The sequence below is a fragment of the Martes martes genome, assembly GCF_963455335.1.
Source record: "Martes martes genome assembly, chromosome: X".
NCBI classification, from domain to species: Eukaryota; Metazoa; Chordata; class Mammalia; order Carnivora; family Mustelidae; genus Martes; species Martes martes.
Window position 1 is genome coordinate 82,930,264 of NC_137897.1, and position 23,169 is coordinate 82,953,432.

Consider the following 23,169-nt stretch of genomic DNA (forward strand, 5'->3'; position numbering starts at 1 on the left):
CTGATTCTGGGGCTGAGGAAAGGTGAAAGGTCAAATCCGTGGAGAGCGAGGCAGGCTGATTCCTTGGGTCACATACCCCTTGGGCTTTTCGAAATGTGGGGAAGGGCTGGGTGGGCAAGTACAGGCTTTCAGGGTGGCTCAGGGCTTGGGGAATTGGACTACTCTGAAATGTGGAGGATTCGATAATTATTGGCTCCTGAAAAAAAATTCCAGATATTCATGATGTTCAGTCTGCACAAAAAACTCAAATGGATTTCAGTTTCAGTCAGCGCTCCCCACCCCCCGCCGGCTCGCTTTTTTTCCCCCCCATAAGCTCGTGGCCCTCGCAATAGGGTAGCGTATACTGCCATCTCGTGTTTCAGACCTGGAAATTCCCTGCCTCGGTCACAGAGTTCAAACTCCCGGGAGACCACAGAGGTGCCGCCTAGTGGAATTCGCACTGCATTGGTTCCGAGAGCGGTAGGAAAACGGAGGCAGATTTTACGTGAAAAGGGGCCCCCATGACCGACCTGAACACCGGGACACCAGTCAGGGCCAGGGCCCCCCTCTTTCTGGTGCAGCTTCATCTGCCCGAGTCCCTGCAGATTGGTGGAGCTTCATTTGCCTGAGTCCCTGCAGATTGGGCTTTCCCTGCATTTGAAATTCCCTCTAAGTGCCACAAGGAGCAGCCCTGTGACTAGGAGCAAAGGGCAGCCAAAGAACTCCCCGTTCCCAGGGCCCTGTGGGTCTTGTATGGGGGCCCCACAACTTGCGGAAATGGTGGGAGGGAGGGATGAAGGGAGGGCAGTGCTCTCTCTGCCTTAGGGGCCAGAAAACGAGAAACAAGCTGTATCCCTAGTTCCCAACAAGATCCCAGGATCAGAGATGAAAGTGGCTTTTGGAGGTCACTGACCAGACCCGCAGAACTGAGAAGCATGGTCCCTATGCTCTCACAGCCTGCTGAGGATTCAGTTTGGTCTCCCAAAAGTCAGTCCTTTTATGAGACTGATTATGAGACCAAAGCCAATCCTCTAGATGCGTTAATTCCCCCCCCTTTTCTTCTTCCCTGTCTTTTTTTTTTTTTAATGTTCTTGGGTAAAAGCCAGAGGAGGTAGTAGAATATGAAATTTCACAGGCATTGTGCAGACTTATAGCCTACTGAATTGTTTTTTAATTACAGTGTTTATGATTTTCCCTCTTGTTTATAATTATTTTATGTTAAACATTATAACAAAATATATTAGCTCCATAAATGTTTGCTTAAGTTGTGTTTTGAGAACTGCTGGGGCCTTTTGCTTCTCTGCTTGCCTGAGTCCTCTTATCTTTGTGCATAACCTTGGGACGAGGTCCTGGTGGAAGTATTTCCTTCTTGGCATTTGGCACCATTAAACTCAAGATTTTGTCCCCTTGACATTTCCCTTGTTGTAGTCCTTGCTCTCGAGCAGTGTTGTTAATAATTCAGTGCAGCTTTGCATACTATATCCAGGCTGATCAAGAGCAAATATAACTTAGATATAGAAAAATCTGGATAGTTCAGAGAGAGGGTCAGAAAGCTACCGTGTGTTTGCATGCAAGTCCAGCTTGTAGTGACACATAGTATACCTCCAGAGGAAGGCTGACTGGGCAGCCCCCCCATTGGCTCCTGTCTGTGACACCTCCCTTTGCTCACAGACACTGTGTTCGGTGGAGATATTCAGAGCAGCAAAATGCTCTTGCATGAACCCAGCAACAAGAGGTGGGAGGGGGCACTTCTACAGGGAGCTGGTGGTGGATTTCTGGGTGGAGCAGAAAGGGAAGACAAGGAGCATCTCCTACTCAGATGGGGTCATCTAAGGGTCACTTGCTCTGCACTTGACCCATGCCAGGTACAGTGTTAGTGGAGATTCCGAGGTAAATAAGACATAGCCCAGGCCCCCAAAGAACTCATGGTCTTGCTGGCAAAACAGATACATCAAGAGACAAAACAGTACAAATGGGCCATAATGATGGACGCCTGGCGTGTGGTGAAAACAAGTGCCATGGGAGCCTGGAGGAGGTGTCAGTTCTGGAAGGAGGGAGGGGCAATCCAGGTGGAGAGAGCAGAGAACAGAGGCAGGGGTGGGGGGGGGTGAGGGGAGTTGGGGGGCAGGTGAGGGCATCAGGTATGCTGGGGGGCAGTGCAGAGTCATTACAAAGCAAGTTGGTGTCCTAGGAGAACAAGATGAGAGATGGAATAGTGAGAAGCAAGGCTGGAAAAAGAGGAGAGACCAGGTCTTCGAGGGGCTTGTGGGAAACGTGTGGGGGATCCTCTCACTTCACCAGTTTGTCCATGCATTTCGCAACTCTTAAGAAAAAGGATTGGGGGCACCTGGGCAGCTCAGTCAGTTAAGGGTTAAGTGTCCTATTCTTGGTTTCAGCTCAGGTCATGATCTCAGGGTCATGAGAAGGAGCCCCTCCTCCCCTCCTGGGGCGGGTTCCATGCTCAGCAGAGTCCACTGGAGATTCTTTCCCTCTCCTTACCCGCTCTGCTCCTCCTCTCCCTCTGCTGCTTCTCCTCCTCTGCTCCTCCCCTGCTTGCACTCTCTCTCTCTCAGATAAATAAATAAAATCTTTTTTTAAAAGGATACATATCATTTATTAAGCCCCTGCTATGTGCCAGGCACCTTATTTTTTTTATTTTTTAAAGCTTTTTCTATTTTTTTTCAAAGATTGTTTATTTATCAGAGAGAGAGAGCACGCACAAGTAGGGGGAGTGGCAGGCGGAGGGAGAAGCAGGCTCACTGCTGAGCAAGGAGCCTGCCCCACGTGGGGCTCCTTCTCATGATCCCAAGATCATAACCTGAGCGGAAGGCAGAAGCTCAATGCACTGAATCACCCAGGCATCCCAGGCTAGACATTTTACATATAATATCTCATTTAAGCCTCGAGACAACCCTGTGAAGCAGGTACTAAATTCCGGTGATGAAATGGGCTTGGGGAAGTTAAAAAAGCTTTCAGGTCACATACGTCATAAGCTAGGCATTTGAATTTGAACCCACCACAGCTTTCTGACTTGGAAGCTTGTGCCTTTAATAATTAGGTGACTTTGTGGGGCGCCTGGGTGGCACAGTGGGTTAAGCCTCTGCCTTCGACTCAGGTCACAGGTCACGATCTCAGCGTCCTGGAATTGAGCACCACTTCGGGCTCCCTGCTTGGCAGGGAGCCTGCTTCCCCCTCTCTGCCTGCTGCTCTGCTTACTTGTGATCTCTCTCTCTGTGTCAAATAAATAAATAAAATCTTTAATAAAAAACTAAAAAAATAATTCGGTGACTTTGTAATGATGGGTTTATCAAACATTTACAAAATATAACAGTTGTTTTTAAGAAGATTGGACCAAAAAAAGCAAATTAGATACTACCATCATTCTCATGTAAGAGGTGGGGAAACTGAGGCACAGAGAGATTATCCAGCATATATAGGCATTTGCAGTCTAGCTGCAAGGCACACAAGTGAAGGCACACAAACAGTGATTTTCAGGCAATCCTGTTTCCCTATCCTCAAAATTATTTTGTTCACCTTTCTTTGCTGGAGAAAGCAGATTATCCTTCCTGAAACTGTTCACAATTGTTCATTACAGATTTGTAGATTGTTGTAGCCAGCATGGGTTTTAAAACCTGAATCAGGGGTTCTTAAATGTATTTGTGCCAAGGACCCCTTTGATAGTACAGTGAAGCCCTTGGGCCCCTTCTTAGAACAGTTGTCTTTAGATACGTAAAATAGAATGTGTAGTATTACAAAGGAAATCAATTACATCGTTATGCCATTATCCAGGGCGCCTGGGTGGCTCAGTCGGTGAAGCATCTGCCATCGGCTCAGGTCATGATCCCAGAGTTCTGGGATCGAGCCCTGCATCGGGCTCCCTGCTCATTGGGGAGTCTGCTTCTCCCTTTACCCCTTACCCTGCTAGTGCTCTCTCTCTCTCAAATAAATAAATAAATAAAATCTTACATTGTTATGCCATTATCCAAAGATCAAAAATAGGAAGCTGAGGGGCACCTGGGTGGCTCAGTGGGTTAAGCCTCTGCCTCCAGCTCAGGTCATGATCTCAGGGGCCTGGGATCGAGCCCCACATCAGGCTCTCTGCTCAGTGGGGAGCCTGCTTCCTCCTCTCTCTCTGCCTGCCTCTCTGCCTACTTAGGATCTCTCTCCTCTCTCTCTGTCAAATGAGTAAAAAAAATCTTTAAAAAATAGGAAGCTGTGATATAGTTATATAACATAAATGCTTGTTATTCATGTAGTAAATGTCAAGATCTAGACGAAGCTATGATAACCATGGTAACTTCAAAGTAATGATGAGTGCAAAAGTATTTAAGAACACCTATAATAACAGTAACATGACCTAAAACTGATTGCCACCAGCGACAAAGTCACAGGTGCTGCTAATACTACTGTGGTCTGTTCTCCGCATTTGTAACTGAAGGAAATCTGAATTTCAGTTAGAGGTTGCAGAAAATGGAGATGTAATGTTTTCCACTGAAGTTTATTTATCCTCTGAATTTTCAAGAATCCTTGCTCTAGACCAACCACCTTATAATATTAAAACAATAGTTAACACGAATGAGCCTTGACTACATGTGAGCTACTGTGCTGGGTCTTAACGGCCATTTGCCATTCATCCCTCATAGCAAGCCTATGAGGTAGCCTTGTTTTATAGCTCTGAGAGAAATGAAATTAATTTTCCAAGGTTACACAGCTGGCAAGTGGAAGAGAATGACAGAAATGTATTTTCTCACAGTTCCGGAAGCTAGAAGTCTGAGATCAAGGCATTGTGAGGCCTCTCTCCTTGCCTTGTACATGGCCGTCTTCTCCCTGTGTCTTTGCATGATCTTTCCTGTGTGTGTGTCTGTATCCACATTTCCTTGTCTTATAAGGACAGCAGTCATTCTGGACTAGGGCTTACCTTAGTGAACTCATTTTAGCTTAATTACCTCTTCAAAGACCCCCATCGCCAAATATGATCACATTCTGAGGCACTGGGGGTTTAGGACTTCAACATATGGGATTGGGGGAGGACACAGTATAGCCCATTACAGACCCCAACCACAAGGATCCAGATTCAGTAGGTCTGGAGTGAGGACCAGGGATTTATAATTTTAAATGTCCCCAGATGTTGTATTTTGTTTTTTGCGGGGTGAGGGGGGCAGAGGGAGAAAGAATCTTAAGCAGGCTCTGTGCCCAGAACAGAGCCCGTGGCGGGGCTCGATCTCACAACCCTGAGATCATGACCTGAGCCGAAATCAAGAGTCTGATGGCTAGCTGAGCCTCCCAGGCCCACCCCCTCAACCCAGGGTGATTTTTACAGGCAGCCAGGTTTAGGGGCTATTATGTTCCTAACCACAAACTTTCTTAGCACAATGCTTGGGCATGGTTGATGTTCAATAAATATTTGTTGATTGACCAAGAGGAAATAAAATATGGAGATGAGCAAGTGGGGGCAATTTTAAAGTGTCCTTAAGGATCGTTAAGTAGAAGTTAGATAGTTAGATGTTTCAAATAGACATCTCTGTTTGCAGATAGGGACCTGGACCTTATGAACTCAATGTCCATCCCTTCTAGTTTTTTTTTTTTTTTACACAAAAAGGATATGGTGCAAATTTATATGCAAGTGTTAAGAGAATATGAACTGAGAACTGATGTGAATTGGATAGAGTTAACAAGAAAACAAAAGTAAGATCCTACATATGTAGGCCATTTGAGTCTTTGTGTATTTCTATCTGGGGCTTTGCCTATTGTGGATACATGCGTGTGCATGCATGTGGGGGATGTTAGACTACGGCTGTATATGAGTGAGAAGGATTTGGATAGAAGGGTGTGTGAATGGGTACTTGGATTGGGTTTCTTTTTAAAAAAATTTTAAAAAGATTTTATTTATTTATTTGAGAAAGAGAGAGAGAGAGCAGAGGGAGAGTGAGAGGGAAACAGACTCTCCCGCTGAGCAGAGAGCCTGATGCAGGGCTCGATCCCAGGACCCTGCGATTATAACCTGAGCTGAAGACAGATGCTTCACCGACTGAGCCACCCAGGCACCCCATTATATCAGGTTTATTTTTTTTAATTTAATTGAATTTATTTTTTATCAACATATAACGTATTATTTGTTTCAGGGTATATCAGGTTTCTTAATCTCCCTTGAGGGTCACTTTACTCATCCACCATAGAGCTCAACAAATGGTTACCATTTTAAGAACTTCAAAAAGTAGTGGTAGTGGTGGTAGTAGTAGTAGTAGTAGTAGTAGTAGTAGTAGCAGTAGTAGTAATATAAAGCCCTGGTACCCAAGAATCTTTAGTTATTCTAAATATTCTTTAAATTCTGATTTATTTGACTATAGCTTGGTTTTCCATCCCTCTATTACAACTGGGATTTGCTCTATTCAGAATAGACACATTTTTCTCTTGCTGAAAATAAAATATATTGCCCCTATGGAAGAATTCTAGCTAAACTGTTGATGGTGGTGACCTTGAAGGAGGGGGTGGGATTAGGTGTTGGGGGGGAAAGGAGTAAGGGAGAGGGACTTTCTAGTGTTATCATTTGCCAAAAAATTGGTACGTTGTAGTTATATAAGTTAAATAATTGTGTTACTAAAGTAATATAAGAGTATTTAGAAAACAGGATGGTATGGAGAAGCATCAAAATTCAGCCACTATTCTGCCAGCCGAGAACAACTTTTATCTTAGCCTCCCTCTTTATAGAACCATTTCAGGGAGGTCATATATTATTGCATCCTAATATCTGCAGTGTTTTCTTCTGGAGCTCAGAGAGAGGGGTTGGGGAGAGGAAGTAAGGGAGGGAGGGAGGGAGAGTAAGTAGGTTATGAGATAAAATGTGTGATAGATGGGGGTGCCTCGGTGGCTCAGTGGGTTAAGCCTCTGCCTTCCGCTCAGCTCATGATTTCAGGGTCCTGGGATAGAGCCCTGCATCGGGCTCTCTGCTCAGCGGAGAGCCTGCTTCCTCCTCTCTCTCTGCCTACCTGTGATGTCTCTCTCTCTCTCTCTCTCTGTCAAATAAATAAATAAATAAATAAATCTTTAAAAAATGTGTAATAGATGGCAGCACAGGGTGGTGATGGAAGTAACACAGTGTGGGCACATGTAAGCCAGATTGGAAAGATCAAGGAAGGCTTCCTGGAAGAGGGGATGCCTGAATTGAGCCTTAAAAATGAATTGGGAAGGCTGAGCCCATTTTCTAGTGCCTCGTAAGCACTCGCCTAATGTGATAGTGGATTTAAAACATTTAGTGCCTAGCACATAGTAAAAGCTCAATAAATAGTAGGTATCATTACCTGACCCTTTCAAACAAATTTGAGGAATAAATAATAAATAAATGAATAAACAAACAAACATAATAAAAATAAATAAAAAATAAAAAATAAATTATTTAAAAATAAATAATAAATAATAAATTCCTCCACTATGAGGAAGAAATGAGATAATGCACATAGAGTACTAAAGATGGTGCCGGGCACCAAGTAAGTGCCCCATACATGGTGGGGGTTGATAGTGTTGTTGGTCGCAGTTTTATTATTTGGGGGTTCTACTGGGCTGAGATGGAATCTTGTCTCCTATCTTCTGTGTTGTCTGACTGTGCAGTTTGTCCTGTTAAATTGCTTCAGATATGATGTCTCCAAGCATGCTTATGTTTGGAGTGTTTCACTGGAAGCTTTTCCTCATAACAACCACCAGCTCGGGGCACCTGTGTGGCTTAGTCGGTTAAGCATCTGCCTTGGGCTCAGATCACGATCTGAGTCCAGGGACTGAGCCCTGCGTCAGGCTCCCTGCTCAGCAGGGACTCTGCTTCTCCCTCTCCCTTTGCCCACCGCCTGACTTGTGCTCTTTCTCTGTCTCAAATAAATAAATAAAATATTAAAAGAAAAAAAAAACCAAAACACTGGCCCAGCCGTGTGCTGTGCTCACGTAGTCTCCAGAAGCAGATAGAGCACAGCAGAGCTGATAGTAGAAAAAGTAGTTGCCTCCTGGTTGCCTCAGAAAGTATTTTCTGTGTGGTAAAGAGATAGTCTCTGGTTTTCTGATCAATACAGCCCCTGGATTGCTGAAGCCAGCTGGTAGACATGAATCGAAAGCCTTCCCCATCTTTTTTGGGCATGCTCAGTGTTCTGGATCAGAGAATAGAGTGTACGTAGGCCACAAATCTGCTCCACAGTCCAGCCCCATCTCCCCACAAAAGCCAAGAGCAACTCCTTTTTCTCCAGAAGCTGGGGCTGGCTTTTTCTCTGGTTTCCCTAGCAGGGCAACTCTTCCAGTTTTTGCAGAGCTTCATGAATATTCTAATGGGCATTTGTAACTGGTGGGTATCAGAGGTTGCTAGCTTGCTGCCCTGTTAACCCCGAGTGCCCCAGATATAATCAATCTTCTTCCTGAAGACTTCAGTTAGAAGGCACAAAAGTCCTTTGCTTTTTCTTTTAAAAAACGATTTATTTATTGATTTATTTGAGAGAGGGAGAAAGAGAGCATGCGCTAGTGGGGGGGGGGTAACAGAGGGAGAGTGAGAAGGAGGAAGCAGGCTCCCTGCTGAGCTGGGAGCCCAAGTGGGGTCTAGATCTCATGGCCCTGAGATCACGACCTGAGCCAAGATCACAAGTCAGACACTTAACTGACTAAGCCACCCAGGCACCCCAAGTCCTTTGCCTTTTCCGGGTCCTTTGTGAACTAGCTTTCTACCCCTCCAGCCTCGGGAGCCTGTTTTTAGCAGTCATCTCGTTTTACCCAATCCAGGACTCCTCTGCCTTTTTGTAAGGAAAAGCTGTGTTATACTTTCCTAAAGCTTTCGATCTCCTCTGGCAAGAGGGAGGTTAAGGATAGAGGGAAGATGAATGAACCTGGGGGATGCCTGTCAGGGTGTGGGGGTGAGGAGGGCTGGAGGGGTGGGAGGCTGCTGTCTTCCTCTCTGAGCTGAGAAGCCAGGTACATTGCAGAGAGCAGGGCAGGAGGAGGGTAACTATCTTGCGGAGATAACTTGTAAGGCTTTGACGTCGTTTGTAGATCCCAAGCTACTGATTAGGGGCCCCTGACCTAATATAGTAGAAAAATGGTTTGTGTTGTTGGTGCTGGTTTTTAATATCCTTCCCGACATGTATCTCCCTTCCTGTATTAGCTTTCTGAATCCTGATACTGTGCACTCAGATTGATCTCTTGGCCCTACTTTCTACTCGTTGGCATTCTCATTTACCTTCCAGTCACCTCTGGAATTCTGGACCTGGTTTATCCAGTCCTTTGTCCCCACTCCATATGTTGACCTAAAGGTAGCTGAGATCTCAAAGTTCATTCTGAAGTCAATTGTTTGCAAGGTTGACAGGAATTCTCCCATAGAAGAAAATACCATCGGGGCACCTGGGTGGCTCAGTCAGTTGGGCTGCTTCCTTCAGCTCAGGTCCTGATCTCAGGGTCCTGGGATCGAGGCCCATGTAGGGCTCTCTGCCCAGTGGGGAGTCTCCTTCTCCCTCTCCCTCTCTCTCTGTACACCCCCCCCATAAATAGATACACTTTTTAAAAAGAAAGAGAAGAAAATATTGTTATAAATCGTAGTTATATTTCCAGGCCAGCCCATCACTTGAAACACACACACACTTTAATGTACTGTAAGTGTGGGCCGTTTGCAAGGAAAAGGTTGAAAATCTTGGTCATTCAGCCAAAACAGGAAGACAATCCAAGGGAATAAGACATGCTTTAGCCTGGGCCGCTGGCTGGAGCAGGAGTCAAGGAAGTCGAGTTGGGTGAGGTAGAATGAGGCTTTCAAGGAGGCTCCTCGGACAGCCTCTGATGACTTTGCGAGGCTGCAGGTGGTCACACCACTAGTTCTTTTTTCTTTCTAATTTTGCTTCAAAACTGACAGCTTTCAGTAATTATGACTACCATATCCTGGGCTCCTCCTCTATGTCGATTCACCTACCTGCTCCTCATTTCAGCCTCACAAAAGCACTCGCAAGTAAACGCTGTAATGACCTTTATTCTATAGACCAGGAGACAGAGTTTCGGGAAGGTCAGTGAGCTTGACAAAGGTTCCTGGGTACAATTGGAGAGCAGGTCAGCGGTTTCCCACTCCCCAGACCCAGGCTTTTACAGTCTGTACTCAGCCAGCCTTTTCTTTCCCTTATCAGGAGGTATATCACCAACAGGGAGGGCTATCAGCCGGGATTAGAGTTGTCAGTGAGCTCACGAAGAATGGAGCAATCTAGAGAGGTGAAGGGAGGGAGGAAGGGGAAGAGTTTCGCTAGGCACAGGTTCAGCTAAGAACCCGGTACAGACAAATGCTTCTCAAACTGTTAACTATGCATACAAATCATCCGAAGCCCCCGAAGCTGATGTCTCTTCAGCAGGCCTGGGGAGGAGGCCCTGAGCCTCCTGCTTTCCTAACAGACTCCCAGGTGATGCTGCTCCTGTGGGCCCCGGGGCAGCACTGAGGAGCAAGGCCAAAGGGTGCAATCGATAAACGAAACAATCAAACGTCAATTAATACCCCGCTCTTAATTTTATCAGGGTCAGCTTCAACACTGAACTTTGATTTATGATTCCCTTTTCTCCTGTAGGCGGCCCCAGGCCATTGTCTTTGCTTTGGATCTGCCTGTTTCAGCATATGCTCAACTGTTTGTTTGTTTGTTTGTTTGTTTATATGTATATTTTTAAAAGATTGGTGTATTTTGTTTGAGAGAGAGAGAGAGCACAGAAGGGAGGGGCAGAGGGAGAGGGAGAGAGAAACTTAAGACTCTGTGCTGAGCCCAGAAACCAATGCAGGGCTCAATCTCTCCACCCTGAGATCAGGACCTGAGCCCAAACCAAGAATTGGTTGCTAAACTGACCACACGACACAGGGGCCTCTCAACTGCTCTTTGAGAAACAGGTGTTAAAGACATATGAGCATCTTCTGTCACTCTGAGCTCTAAGCAACCTGAATCAGGCTCCTGACACAAGTGTCTCCTGGCACAAGCTAGATCTCAGGCCATGGGGGTTCCAGGCCTCAGCAGCTGCTCCCAGCTCTCTACCACCAGGAACAGTTGTATAAAGGTAAAGCATGTAACACTGACGTCCCAGCTCTTTCGAATTTCCTTTCTCAGAGCTGCTGTCTTCATCTGCAGCAGGAAACAGCCTGGCTTATTTCTTTGGCATAGTTGCAATGATACCAAGCATTGGTTTAAGGCAGCTATTGGAAAGGCTGCTCACGGGATCCTCCTGCCAATTCCAGAAGGCCAGTAAAATTTGTTTCCTGGAAGGTTGTTTGCTTTACCTTGCCACCTCCTCTCCTCTCCTCTCTCCTCTCCCCAACCCTACTCCTCCGAGGATTTTGATCGTGATCATTTTGAGCCATTCTTCAAGTTTTTCTTCTATTTTTAGAGTCTCTGACTCATTCTTCCACAATAGCAAAAGTCAGGGAGGGCCTTCTATTCTAGCCAAGCTCTACTTTCTAAAGTAGGAAATAGTCTCTCACAGTGTCTACAAATCAACTTGATGGTCTGTGGCGCACAATGACTGGATTGCTTTTCCATCTTCTCTTTCTCTCTAACTGTGGCCTTTCTAACTCCTGTTGCAAGTAGGTGTTCATCCAGCCTCCCCTCAAATACACTGGATAAGTTCACATCTCATGATTGGATAAATGAAAAACTGTACTGAAAAGGACTTGCCATCTTCCCTTGTGACTCCTTGTCCATTAATCTTACTTTTACTGTATGGAGCAGAAAGAATCCCTTGAATGTTTCGTGACGGCTCTCGTATCTTCTTTAACGTCTGTTTGTGAGACGAAACACGCCCAGTTCTCAATCGGTCTGTAGTGTTTTGTTTTGTTTTCTTTCTTTCTTTCTTAAGATTTTATTTATTTATTTATTTAACTGAGAGAGAGAGTGAGAGTGAGAGAGCACAAGCAGGGGGAGCAACAGAGGGAGAGGGAGAACCAGGTTCCTTGCCGAGCAGGGAGCCTGATGCAGGGCTCGATTTCAGGACCCTGGGATCATGACCTGAGCTGCAGGCAGACACTTAACCAACTGAGCCACCCAGGTCCCTCAATTTTTTTTAAGGATTTATTTATTTATTTTTGACAGAGAGTGCGGCATGAGGGCGGGGGTTGAGGGGGAGGGGGAGAGGGAGAGAGAATCTCAAGCAGACTCCTTGCTGAGCATGGAGCCTGACATGGGCCTTGACCTCATGACCCTGAGATTATGACCTGAGCTGAAACCAAGAGTCAGGCACTTAACCAACTGAGTCACCCAGGTGCCCTCAGTCTACAGTGGTTTCTTGACCCTCATCTTAAAATCAGGCACCTGGAAATGGACATACTGTGTCCTGTGTGGTTTGACCCATGCCGAGCACATTAGGACCCTTCCTTCCTATGATCTTCTAATATGATTTTATGATTCTGTTGACTTAAGAAAAAAAGGCAGTCCTCTCTTCAGGTGTATTGAGCACCTACTTTGGGTCAGATACAGTACCTAAGATCTACTAAGCAACCTCTCCAAAGGTTCGGTGGTTGAGGGTCTCTGTTCTCTCTGACCCCGTGGGGCCAGGAGATGCTATAGCTACCCTCTTCCCATACTTCCTGTTATCTACTGCCCTTCAGGTCTTTCACTTAGTGAGGACCTCAGCACCTCAGTTATGGTCTCCCCAACTCTGGCTACCATCCTGAGTGGTTTTGTTGACCCATCCACAAGCTTAATCCTTTCAGTCCTCTTTATCTCCAGCCCACTTCACCAACCCATTCCCATGATCTACTTTGTTTTCAACAGATAACCTCATCGAGTATTCCGTTATGCAAATCAAAGCCATCAGATGCTCACTTTCATTTTCCTGCCCTTACCCCACCCACGTAGCTGCGGCCCTACAGGTCCTAATCTCCTTTTTCTTTTCTTTCTTTCTTTCTTTCTTTCTTTCTTTCTTTCTTTCTTTCTTCCTTCCTTCCTCCCTCTCTCCCTCCCTCCCCCACTTTCTTTCTTTCTTTCTTACTTTCTTCTTATAGGAATAGACATAGCTTATCCAGTTCAAGGCTAATGCATCTATTTATGCCTCAGGGTCCATTCTCTCCTGCCTCTTGGGAACTTTTCTCCATTGTTATCCCCCTTCTCATTTGTATCCTCAAGCACTCTTTCTCTTTTTTATTGGCTGCTTCCAGCGAGCATTTAGATCTGCTCCGCTTTCTCCCACTAAACAAACAAACAAAAACTCTTCTTCGACTCTGTTCCCAGCTGGCACTCACCCTATTTCTTGCCTTCCATCATCAAGGAAGCTTTTCAAAAGTGAACAGTCTACACTTGCTGCCTCCATTTCCTCACCTCCCATTCAAAAGTCAGCCCTGCCCTTTCCACCACCCAGTCTGGCTTTTCTGACCCCAGAACACCACTGTTAACTGCTCTTGTTAAGGAAACCAATGACATCCTGATTGCTGAACCCAACGAACAATCTGAAGTCTTGATTTTCCTGGAACTCTCTCTGCTGCAGATAACATAAATGATTGCCCTCACTCCACTTCTGCCCTCATGCCTCTCTTGAAAGCGCCTACTCCTTGGCTTTGGTCGTGCTCTTTCTCTCATGATTCTCCTCATTCCTCTTGGTTACTCCTTCCTGTGCCCCTTTGCAGACTCGTCCTCTGCCACCCTTTCAGTGCTGGTCTTTGCCAGCATTTTTCTCATTCTATACCTTTCCCCTAGATCATCGTATCCATCCCCATGGTTTTATCTACCTACCATGCTGATGACTCCCTGCACCATGGCTATAGCCTCAGCCCTCTCTTGTGAGCTCCAAACCTGACTACTCAATTGTGACTAAACATGTGGGACATGGTATGTCCCATGGGTACCTCAAAACCAAGCTCCGTGTGTCACAAATTCATCTTCCTTACTCAAATCTGCCCCCCATCCTCTCTCTACCCCACTACCACCATTTTGGTGATCTAGACCTCTGTCCACACAGTTGTCCAGGCCTGAATCTCAAGAGTCATCCAGGACTCTTCATTCAAGCAGTTGCCAAGACTTGTTAAGTCTATCTTATTTTTTAAAAAAGATTTTTAAAATTTATTTATTTGAGAGAGAGAGAATGCATGAGAGGGGAGTGGTCAGAGGGAGAAACAGACTCCCTGCTGAGCAGGGAGCCCGATGTGGGACTCAATCCCCAAACTCCAGGATCATGCCCCAAGCCAAAGGCAGTTGCTTAACCAACTGTGCTATTCAGGCACCCATTAAGTCTATCTTCTAAGTCTCTGGTACGTCTTGTCTTTCTTTTTTAAAGATTATTTATTTATTTATTTATTTGAGAGAGAGAGCGCGCGCACAAGAAAGAGCATGAGCAGGGTGGAGAAAGAGAAGCAGGCTCGCCATTGTGCAGGGAGTCCAACATGGGGCTGGATCCCAGGACCCTGGGATTGTGACCTGAGCCCAAAGGCAGACACTTCACTGACTGAGCCACCCAGGAATCCCTGGTATTTCTTTTCTTTATGTTACTACAGCATGCTAATCCAGACTCTCCATCTTCTTTCTTTAAACTAAATAGCTTCTCAACAAGTCTCCTTCCTCTTAGCCTACTCCCCTTTAATCTGTTCTCCACACTGGGGCTAGAATTAGTTTTCTGAAATTCAAATCACATCGCATAACTCCTCTCTGCTTCAAGCCTTATATGACTCCCCACTGTTTCCTGGTAGAGTCCAAGCTGCTCTTCATCCCTTACAAGGACTTTCACAACCTGGCTCTGCCTACCCTCCAAGTCTTATCTCCTCCTTATGACCTAATAATGCTTTCCTTATCCTTGTGCCCAAGGAATAGCAAACCAAGCAGCCCACACAGCCTCCATGCCTTTGGACACGCTGTTCTCTCTGCCTAGAATGACCCCTTGTCCTCCAGCCAAACTCCCATTCAACTTCCAAAATTGAGCTTGGAGCAGGTCAAGAGAGTTATACCAGAAACTAGTAACAGTAATTTGCCTCTGCAGAGAACTGGGGAGCTGGGGCAGAGGGGGGAGGCCAGCTTGCCACTTGCATTTCACATCCTTTGGTACATTTTGTACTTTGTACCAGACATCTGAATTGGTTACTTGAAATATAAGTACAATGTGGTCATTTAAAAAAAAAACTTAGGGATCATGTCTTCTAGAAAGTTATCCCCCCCCATTCTTTCCCTCTGTAGTCCACCCCCTTCTTTGTGCTACCTCTGGGCCTAGTATGTGCTCCTATAAGCAAAATAATTACATTTGTTGTTATTTCTCTTTTAAGCTGTCTAGCTCCCCAAACTGTGAGCTTTTTTTTTTTTTTAAAGATTTTATTTATTTATTTGGCAGACAGAGATCAGAAGTAGGCAGAGAGGCAGGCAGAGAGAGAGGAGGAAGCAGGCTCCCTGCAGAGCAGAGAGCCCAATGTAGGGCTCGATCCCAGGACCCTGGGATCATGACCTGAGCTGAAGGCAGAGGCTTTAACCCACTGAGGCACCCAGGCGTCCCAAAACTGTGAGCTTCTTGAGGGCAGAAGCATATCTTATCTTTTGTTATTTCCCCAGGATCTGGCACAGTACTCCACGAATGTTTATCCAATGAAGAAATGGGTGAAAAATATGCAGTGTGGGATGCCCCAATGATAAAACAGGGCTCCCAAGCCTGTGCTCTTTTCAAATCTCCCTCCCTCTGTCCCTTTGCTGTGTGTCGAATCTAAAAGTCTTAATTGGCATTTATTAAGTATTAGCCATCACCTTGTCAGTTTGGATTTAACATAATCCAAGGCTGCCCAGATCCGTTCAAAGTACCTTGAGTCACTGGAAGAGTTGACAGGTATTTATATGTCTTATTCTGAGTCACTGAATCACAGAATGGAATAATGTGTCTAATACCTGCCGTTGATTGAACAGCTACACCATGTTAAGCATTGTGCTAGGTGCTTTTTTTTTTGCACATGACACTGTCACAGCATTTGCTGCAAGGCAGATGTTTTGATCCTCAATTTACAGATGTGGAAATTGAAACCAGTATGGTTAAGCACTTTGCCCAGGGTCACATTTCTAGTAAGTGGTGAAGCTGAGATTTGAACTGAGGTCTTTTGACTTCGAAATTCATGCTTGAGTCATATGCCACACCGACAGAAAGAGGACCTCTCCATTGCTTTGAGTGTTCTGCAAGGGATTCTCCAAGGCTGGCTTGAAATCCCCTGTGCCTGGTGCTCCCTGCTCCCCAAGGCAGCCATTCCATCTTAGGCAGTTCTGACCATTTTGAAAGCTCTTATTTGCAGAAAGCCAAAATTATAAATGAGCTGAACAAGACACAGCCAAGAATAGAGACTTTTGGCTCACTGCTAGAACTTCCCTTCTGGTCTGACACCAAACCATTCCATTTATTCAACTAGTTGCAGACTCTTCTCAACAAACAGCTGGAGCGTCCAGCCTATACGTTGCCATCTTGTCTACAAGAAAATTATAGGAAACTTTGTCCAATGCCTGGATGAAATGAAATCCACTCTAGCTATCACATTCTCCGATCTGCCAATCTAGTAACCAGATTTAAAAAAAAAAAAAAGGAAATGAAGTCTGGGAGGGATATTTGTTTTTTAGCGGGGCAATTTGTCAATGACTCAGAGTAATGAGTTTCTAGCGTTACACTTTCAGCCATCATCGACAGGCTGTCAGGAAGATGGTTTTGGGGCAGTGGGCTTCCTACTGCTCTTCAAATGACATCTAAATAGGCAGCCCCCCCACCCATTTTCATTGCTTTGAATTGCACAGCTCTGTTGTTTGCACCTGGTTTTATTTAGGCTTCTATTTCAGTTTTCTATTTTATTTTTCTTTGTGCTCTGTCCTTGCACATGTTTTCTGTGTCTGGTTCATTCCTGAAATTTCTACATCTTCCTTCCAAACACATATGTGTGTGCGCGTGCACGCGCGTGTGCGCGCGCACACACACACACTCACCCTCCTTGTCTGTTGAGAGTCAGTGCATTGCAGCCTCTCCTTCTGGAACCCTTCTCTGATGCCCCCACGCTGGGTAACTGCTTCTCCTCCTCCTGTGTGATGTAGTGGAAAGTGACTACAGTGCCCATCACAGAGTAGATCCCCAGTAAATGTTCATTGCCTTCTTCCCTTTCCCCCTTGTGTAGCTCTATACCAGTGTCGATCATACCATATTGTATTTTCTTGTTTACTTGTCTGGCTTCATCACTCAATTCTGAATTCATGCACGCGTTCATTTGACAGATATTTATTGCATGTCTCCTGTGTCTGTGTAGATCATTGTTCATGCTTAGTGCCGAGGATACAAATAATTTCTGAACGTCATACTTTCGCCATATCTTTTTCGTTCTTGGGTTCATAGCACCTTGCCTAGTGCCTGGCAAGAAAAGAGTGTTCATGAAGTGTTTAGGAGAAAGCATTTCCTCAGCAGGGTCCATTCAAATGTGGTCCTTATGCCACTTACTTCTGGATCACGGCGGGGGGGGGGCGAGGGGTGCAGGTTAGTTGTTGAACATCAGTTCCTGGATCTTGCCCTAGATCTACTGAGTCAGAATCTCTGAAGGGTGGGCTGCAAAAATGTGCATTTCCATCCAGTTCTGCAGGTATTTCTTGCACACTAAAACTTGGGAACTGTTGCTAAATGGGGGTGGGGTGTGGAACTAATGCCTGTTTTTGAAAAGTATGGCTAAAACTGATTGAATCATTTTTAATGTCTCTGACGGCAGCAGGAAAATTTAGTCAAGGGGGGAAAGGGCATTAGTTAAAATTCTCTGGGGAGATTTTTTAAATAGATGGAATATTCAAGTAATCACATATAGGGCCTTCTAAGTCTAAGATGAAAAGTGGATTTATTGCTAGTAAAATCTTATCTTAATTTAGGTCAAATTTATGATGCCAGAAAGTTTTCGTTTTTATAGAGCTACATGTGCACTTACAGTGTATATATAGGGACTTTTTGTCTAACCTAACAGTACAATATATTGATTTCCATATTACAGACTTGAATCGTGAATTTGTGATTTTAAGCCATGAGAGGTTAACTGTATTGTGTTTTGACCCTGATTATAGATATCTGATTTATTAGATGCTTAATCCTCGATCAGGAATGATGGTAGTACTCATTCTCCATGAAAATTTGATCAATTTTACTGTTTCATGCCACATTTTCCAAGAGCATTCTGTCATTAAATGTGCTCTTTGGTAATAGATTAGGTATGTAAGAGCTGAGTCAACCGAAGACAGCGTAGTTTCCCTTGCAAGAAGACTCATGAAGCTGAATTTTATGACCATGTTCCTGGGGCCTGGAAGTTTCCATTTTGGTTTTGCCTTGACGCGATCCTCATAGTCAAGAGCTGAGGTGTCTATTCATCAGGGCACAAACTTCTTAAATATACACAACTTTGTGTTTCTGCTTTCTTCCCTGTAACTTTATTATTATTATTTTAAATTTAATTTAGGGTTTTGTTGGCGGTGTCACTGCTGCTAACATGGATCGCCAGCAGCTGCCCTCACGGCGTCCGCTGGGCACCGTGTCCAACGATCTGAGAATTCTGCAAGGCGATTCCTCCCTGGAGCTGAGCGAGTACGGGGACCAGCAACTCGGTGGCGATAATGATGAACAGGAGAAACTACTGGAGAGCTCCACTCTTTACGTGGAGAATCTTTCCTTTCAAACCACCGAAGAGCAAATATATGAGCTCTTTAGTAGATGTGGTGATATCAAGCATGTATTTATGGGCCTGGATAAAATTAAAAAAAAGGCATGTGGCTTCTGTTTTGTTGAATACTATAACAGACTTGATGCCGAAAATGCCATGTGGTTCCTAAATGGGACCTGCCTAGATGATCATATTATCCACACAGATTGGGATCTGGGCTTTAGAGAGGGCAGGCAGTATGGCCGCCGCCGACCTGGGGGCCAGGTAAGAAATGCGTTGCATGAAGATTTTGATGTTGGTAGGGGTGGCTCTGGAAAACAGGCTCAGGGCTGTGATAGAAGAGGAATCCATTAGTGAAAAACCTGCAGCTCTGGCCCCTGGAAAAGTCTATTAAGGAACAACACCAGGTCAGCAAATAATCCATTTTGTAACAAGTTGAAATTACTTTATGTGCTGAGCAGAGACCCTTTGGTTGTATCTTTCCTCTCTGAAATGTTATTAAATGGCACAAACAAAAACGTCCTTTTGCTCTTGTCTTAATTTTGAAGCGGGTTGTCGTATTTCCAGTTTGACTGCCTGGTGGTCAAAAGTGACGTTAGGAATAAACTAGGTATAAATTAGGTATCTGAGTCAACCAAAGCACAGCTACCATTTCAGGAAGATTTTATGGTCATGTTTCCAGGCCTGAAATGATTTTTTAAAGAGCTTGTGTAAAATAAAGTCAAATCAATGGAAATTTAGGAGAATTATCAAAGGAATAAAGGCACATTATTTTAGCATAAAAAACATTAAAAAATCTGGAAGAGTTTATAATGAAACAAAAATTCTCTTGCCACACCAATTCCTACCCCAGGCCTACTCCCTTGGCAATAACTTTTAATTTTTTAAAGACTTTATTTTTATTTTTATGTTTTTAAGATTTCATTCACTTGGCACAGAGAGAGAGTGCACAAGCAGGGGAAGTGGCTGAGGGAGGAGAAACAGGCTCCCCACTGAGCAGGGAGCCCCAAATGGGGCTCCATCCCAGGACCCTGGGATCATGACCTGAGCCAAAGGCAGATGCTTAACCCACTGGGCCACCCAGGAGCCCCTTAAAATTTTATTTTTAAGTCATCTCTACATGCAACGTGGGACTCAAATTCACAACCACGAGATCAAGAGTCGCATGCTCTTCTGACTGAACCAGCCAGGAGTCCCTTAATTTTTTGGCAAGTTTTTTTTGGGGGGGTGGGCGGTTTCTTTCCTGGTAGTTTCCTTCATATTTCTAAATAACATGACTGCATATACTGTTTATTTTCATTTTAAACATCATCAAACTGACTTCCTGCTTTTGGATTTAGTTCACTTAACACCCACATTTTCACTTCTCTCCATCCTCTCAATATAGTCAACAGCACTTTATTTACTTTTTCTATTGTTACCTAAGTTAGTAACAAACAATCCAGAGAACTTTTAGTTGCTTACAATCACTGTAGTCTGATCCTCACACTGCACTTCCATTGCCAATTGCCTGGGGGAGTGGTTCTGCTCCACACCTCAGTGGTCATCCTCCTTCTAGGGCCCAGAAGGTGTATAGTCCCTGTCATAAGTGTAAATCAGTTATGGCAATTAACCTCTCTCTTGCTGGCGATTGGTTTAGGAATCCAAACTTAAGCTGATCAGAGACTGACAAACCCTGTGATGGTAGTTATTTTAATAAGTTCAGGTGCAGACGATGACCAGTGGGGACCCCAGCAAAACTGAAATGAAGGATTTTTAGTTATGTCTTTTCCTAGTGGTTGTGAATAAGGATGTATATAATGATTGTTACAAGAAGCCTTCCTTACCATCACAGGCGAAACCAGTCCTAGGATGAATCGGACACTTTAAATGGTGAAAGGAGGGGGCAAAGAAACTACGGCCTTCTCGAAATTACACAGCTGCTGACATCCACTAACCTTGCCACACAATGTTTCAGTGTCCTATTGTGTGAGATAAGACATTATTTTATTGTGTAAGCCAGCTTGTTAACATGTACCTGAAAGCACTCTGATACCAAATAATTTCTCTCTTTTTTTTTTAGAGTGAGAGCGCACACACAAGTACATCTGTGCAGTGGAGGCTGGGTTGGGGGCGGTGGCTGAGGGAGTCAGAGAGAGAGTGTATGTTAAGCAGGTTCCACTGTGGGCACTGAGAGCGGATGTGTGACTCAGTCTCACGGCCCCAAGATTGTGACCTAGGCGGAAATCAAGAGTCTGACACTTAACCAACGGAGCCACCCAGGCGCCCCACCAAATACTTTTTCTTAATCATATTCTTGTGTAAATGATTTAAGTTGCTCCCTTGTGAGCCCAAACATATATCTCCAGGGTTCGTGACCTTACATCTGGGAAGTTAGATAAAAATCAGCTTCTTACTCCCGACTCCTTCACTCTCTGACCTGAGGTCATCTTCTCTGGTCGGTAACATTCTTTCCTGAATAAGAGAGGAAAGGGGATGCCAATTTTTATAGAATGACTGTTATGTGCTGGGCTCTTTGCTAGAAGCCTTAAAGCACAATCTCATTTACTTTGAACAGCTCTGTACCTGTGACATAGGTGAGGATACTGATGATCAGGGAAGTAAGGTCACCAAATGGTAGGTGGCAGAGCTGGGGTTCAAAGGAAGGGAATCTGTGTCAAAGCTGGTGCCCTTAATCAGTGTACTCTTTTGTCTCTTCCCTTACCTTCAGTCAGGTCACTAGGTCCAAACCTCTCTTTGAGGTTCCTTTTTCTCTGGAAATTATCCCACTGGCTACATTGCACCTGAGCTCCACCCGCCCCCCCACCTCAAGCAAGCTTCTGGAGTGCATTGTTCTTCCTGCCCTGACATCCAATATCACTCAGGCTCAACACTAATGCCACCCAGCCATACATATCTTTACTCCCTGGGAGAAAAAAGAACATCTGACATGCATTTCTGGCCAATTTAGATTACTCTGCATACAGTAATGGAGTTTACTAACTTTTTAGGATCTCCCCCCTTGCAACTTCCCTAAAAGAGAAGAAGATATGTTTAAAGTCATGGGATTAAAAATTGGATTTTAATTACAAAATGTTTCTGGAGGAGTATTTTGGCATATATCTCAACCACTCCTCCTAGTGGCTTCCCACTTGGACTGCTCCCAAGGATGTCTTTTCCTAGGCTCAGAAAAAGCATTTAACAATGTCTTGTGAAGCATGCTTTTGGTTAAGTAAAGAAACTCTCATACTGTATGGTTAGAAGTGTCCTCCAGTAGATCCTACAATATATCATGTTCTTCAAAATCACGCTGAATATATCAATAGAACAAAGGGGGGAAATCACATGATCATCTCAGTAGGCATAGAAAAAGCATTTGAAAAAACTCAGTACCCTTTTCATGATAAAAATGCTCAACAAACTAGGAATAGAACAGAGCTTCCTCACTCTGATAAAGGACATCTATGAAAACTCCACAGCTGACATCGTACTCAGTGTTGAAAGACTGAAAGCTTTACCCCTAAGATCAGGAACAAGACACTTTCATTCCATATTGTACTGGAGGTTTTAAGCTAGGGCAATTAGGCAAGAAAATAAAATAAAGGGCATCTAGATTGGAAAGGAATATGTAAAAATATTTTTATATTTATAGGTGATATGATCTTGTATAAAGAGAATCAGAAGGAGTCCATGATAAAGGACTATTAGGACTAATAGTTCAGTAAAGTTTCAGGATACAAAAATCAATATAGAAAAATCAATTGCACTTCTATGAACCATCAGTTAAAAAATTCAAAATGAGGGACACCTGGGTGGCTCAGTTGGTTAAGTGTCTGGCTTCAGCTCAGGTCATGATCCCAGTGTGGGATTTGAGTCCCATGTCGGGCTCCTTCCTCATCGGGGAGCCTACTTCTCCCTCTGCCTGCTGCTCCCCCCTGCTTACGCGTTCTATCTCTCTCTCGGACAAATAAAGAAAATATTAAAATAAATAAAAAATAAATAAAAATCCAAAATGAAATTAACAAGACAATTTCAGTTACAAGAGCATCAAAAAGAAGACAATATTTAGGGGAAAATATGACAAAAAGTGCTAAATTTATACTCTGAAAACTACAAAAAATTGTTGAAAGAAATTAAATAAATGGAAAGATATGAGAGGAAATAAATGGAAAGATATCCAGTGGTTCATGGATTGGAAGACTTATTAATATTGGTAAGAGGGAAATAACTCCCAAATTGATCTATAGATTCAATGTAATTCCTTTCAAAATTGAAGACTTTTTTTTTAATAGAAGTCAAGGAACTGACCCCCACATTCATATGGAAATGTAATAAAATAGCCAAACCAATCTTAAAACAGAGGAACAAAGTTGGAAAACTCACATTTCCTGATTTCAAAAGTTACTGCAAAGTATATATACACATAATAAATAAACAGTGTTGGGCACTTGGGTGGTTCAGTTCATTGGGCATGTGCCTTTGGCTCAGATCGTGATCCCAGGATCCTGGGATCGAGTCCCATATTGGGCTCCCTGCTCCTTGGGGGGCCTGCTTCTCTCTCTCTCTCTCTCTCTCTCTCTGTCTCTCATGACTAAATAAATAAAAATCTTTAAAAAAAAGAC

General features: G+C 44.2%; 1 protein-coding gene across 1 annotated transcript; it reads left to right on the forward strand.

Annotated features, from left to right (window-relative positions):
* Positions 1–18,397: 18,397 nt before the first annotated feature.
* On the forward strand, positions 18,398–18,922 carry NCBP2L (nuclear cap binding protein subunit 2 like; the record flags this gene model as incomplete). The annotated part of the gene is made up of 1 exon (XM_080794852.1): positions 18,398–18,922. One exon carries the CDS (start codon positions 18,398–18,400, stop codon positions 18,920–18,922), a length of 525 nt encoding a protein of 174 aa, XP_080650978.1.
* Positions 18,923–23,169: the final 4,247 nt, after the last annotated feature.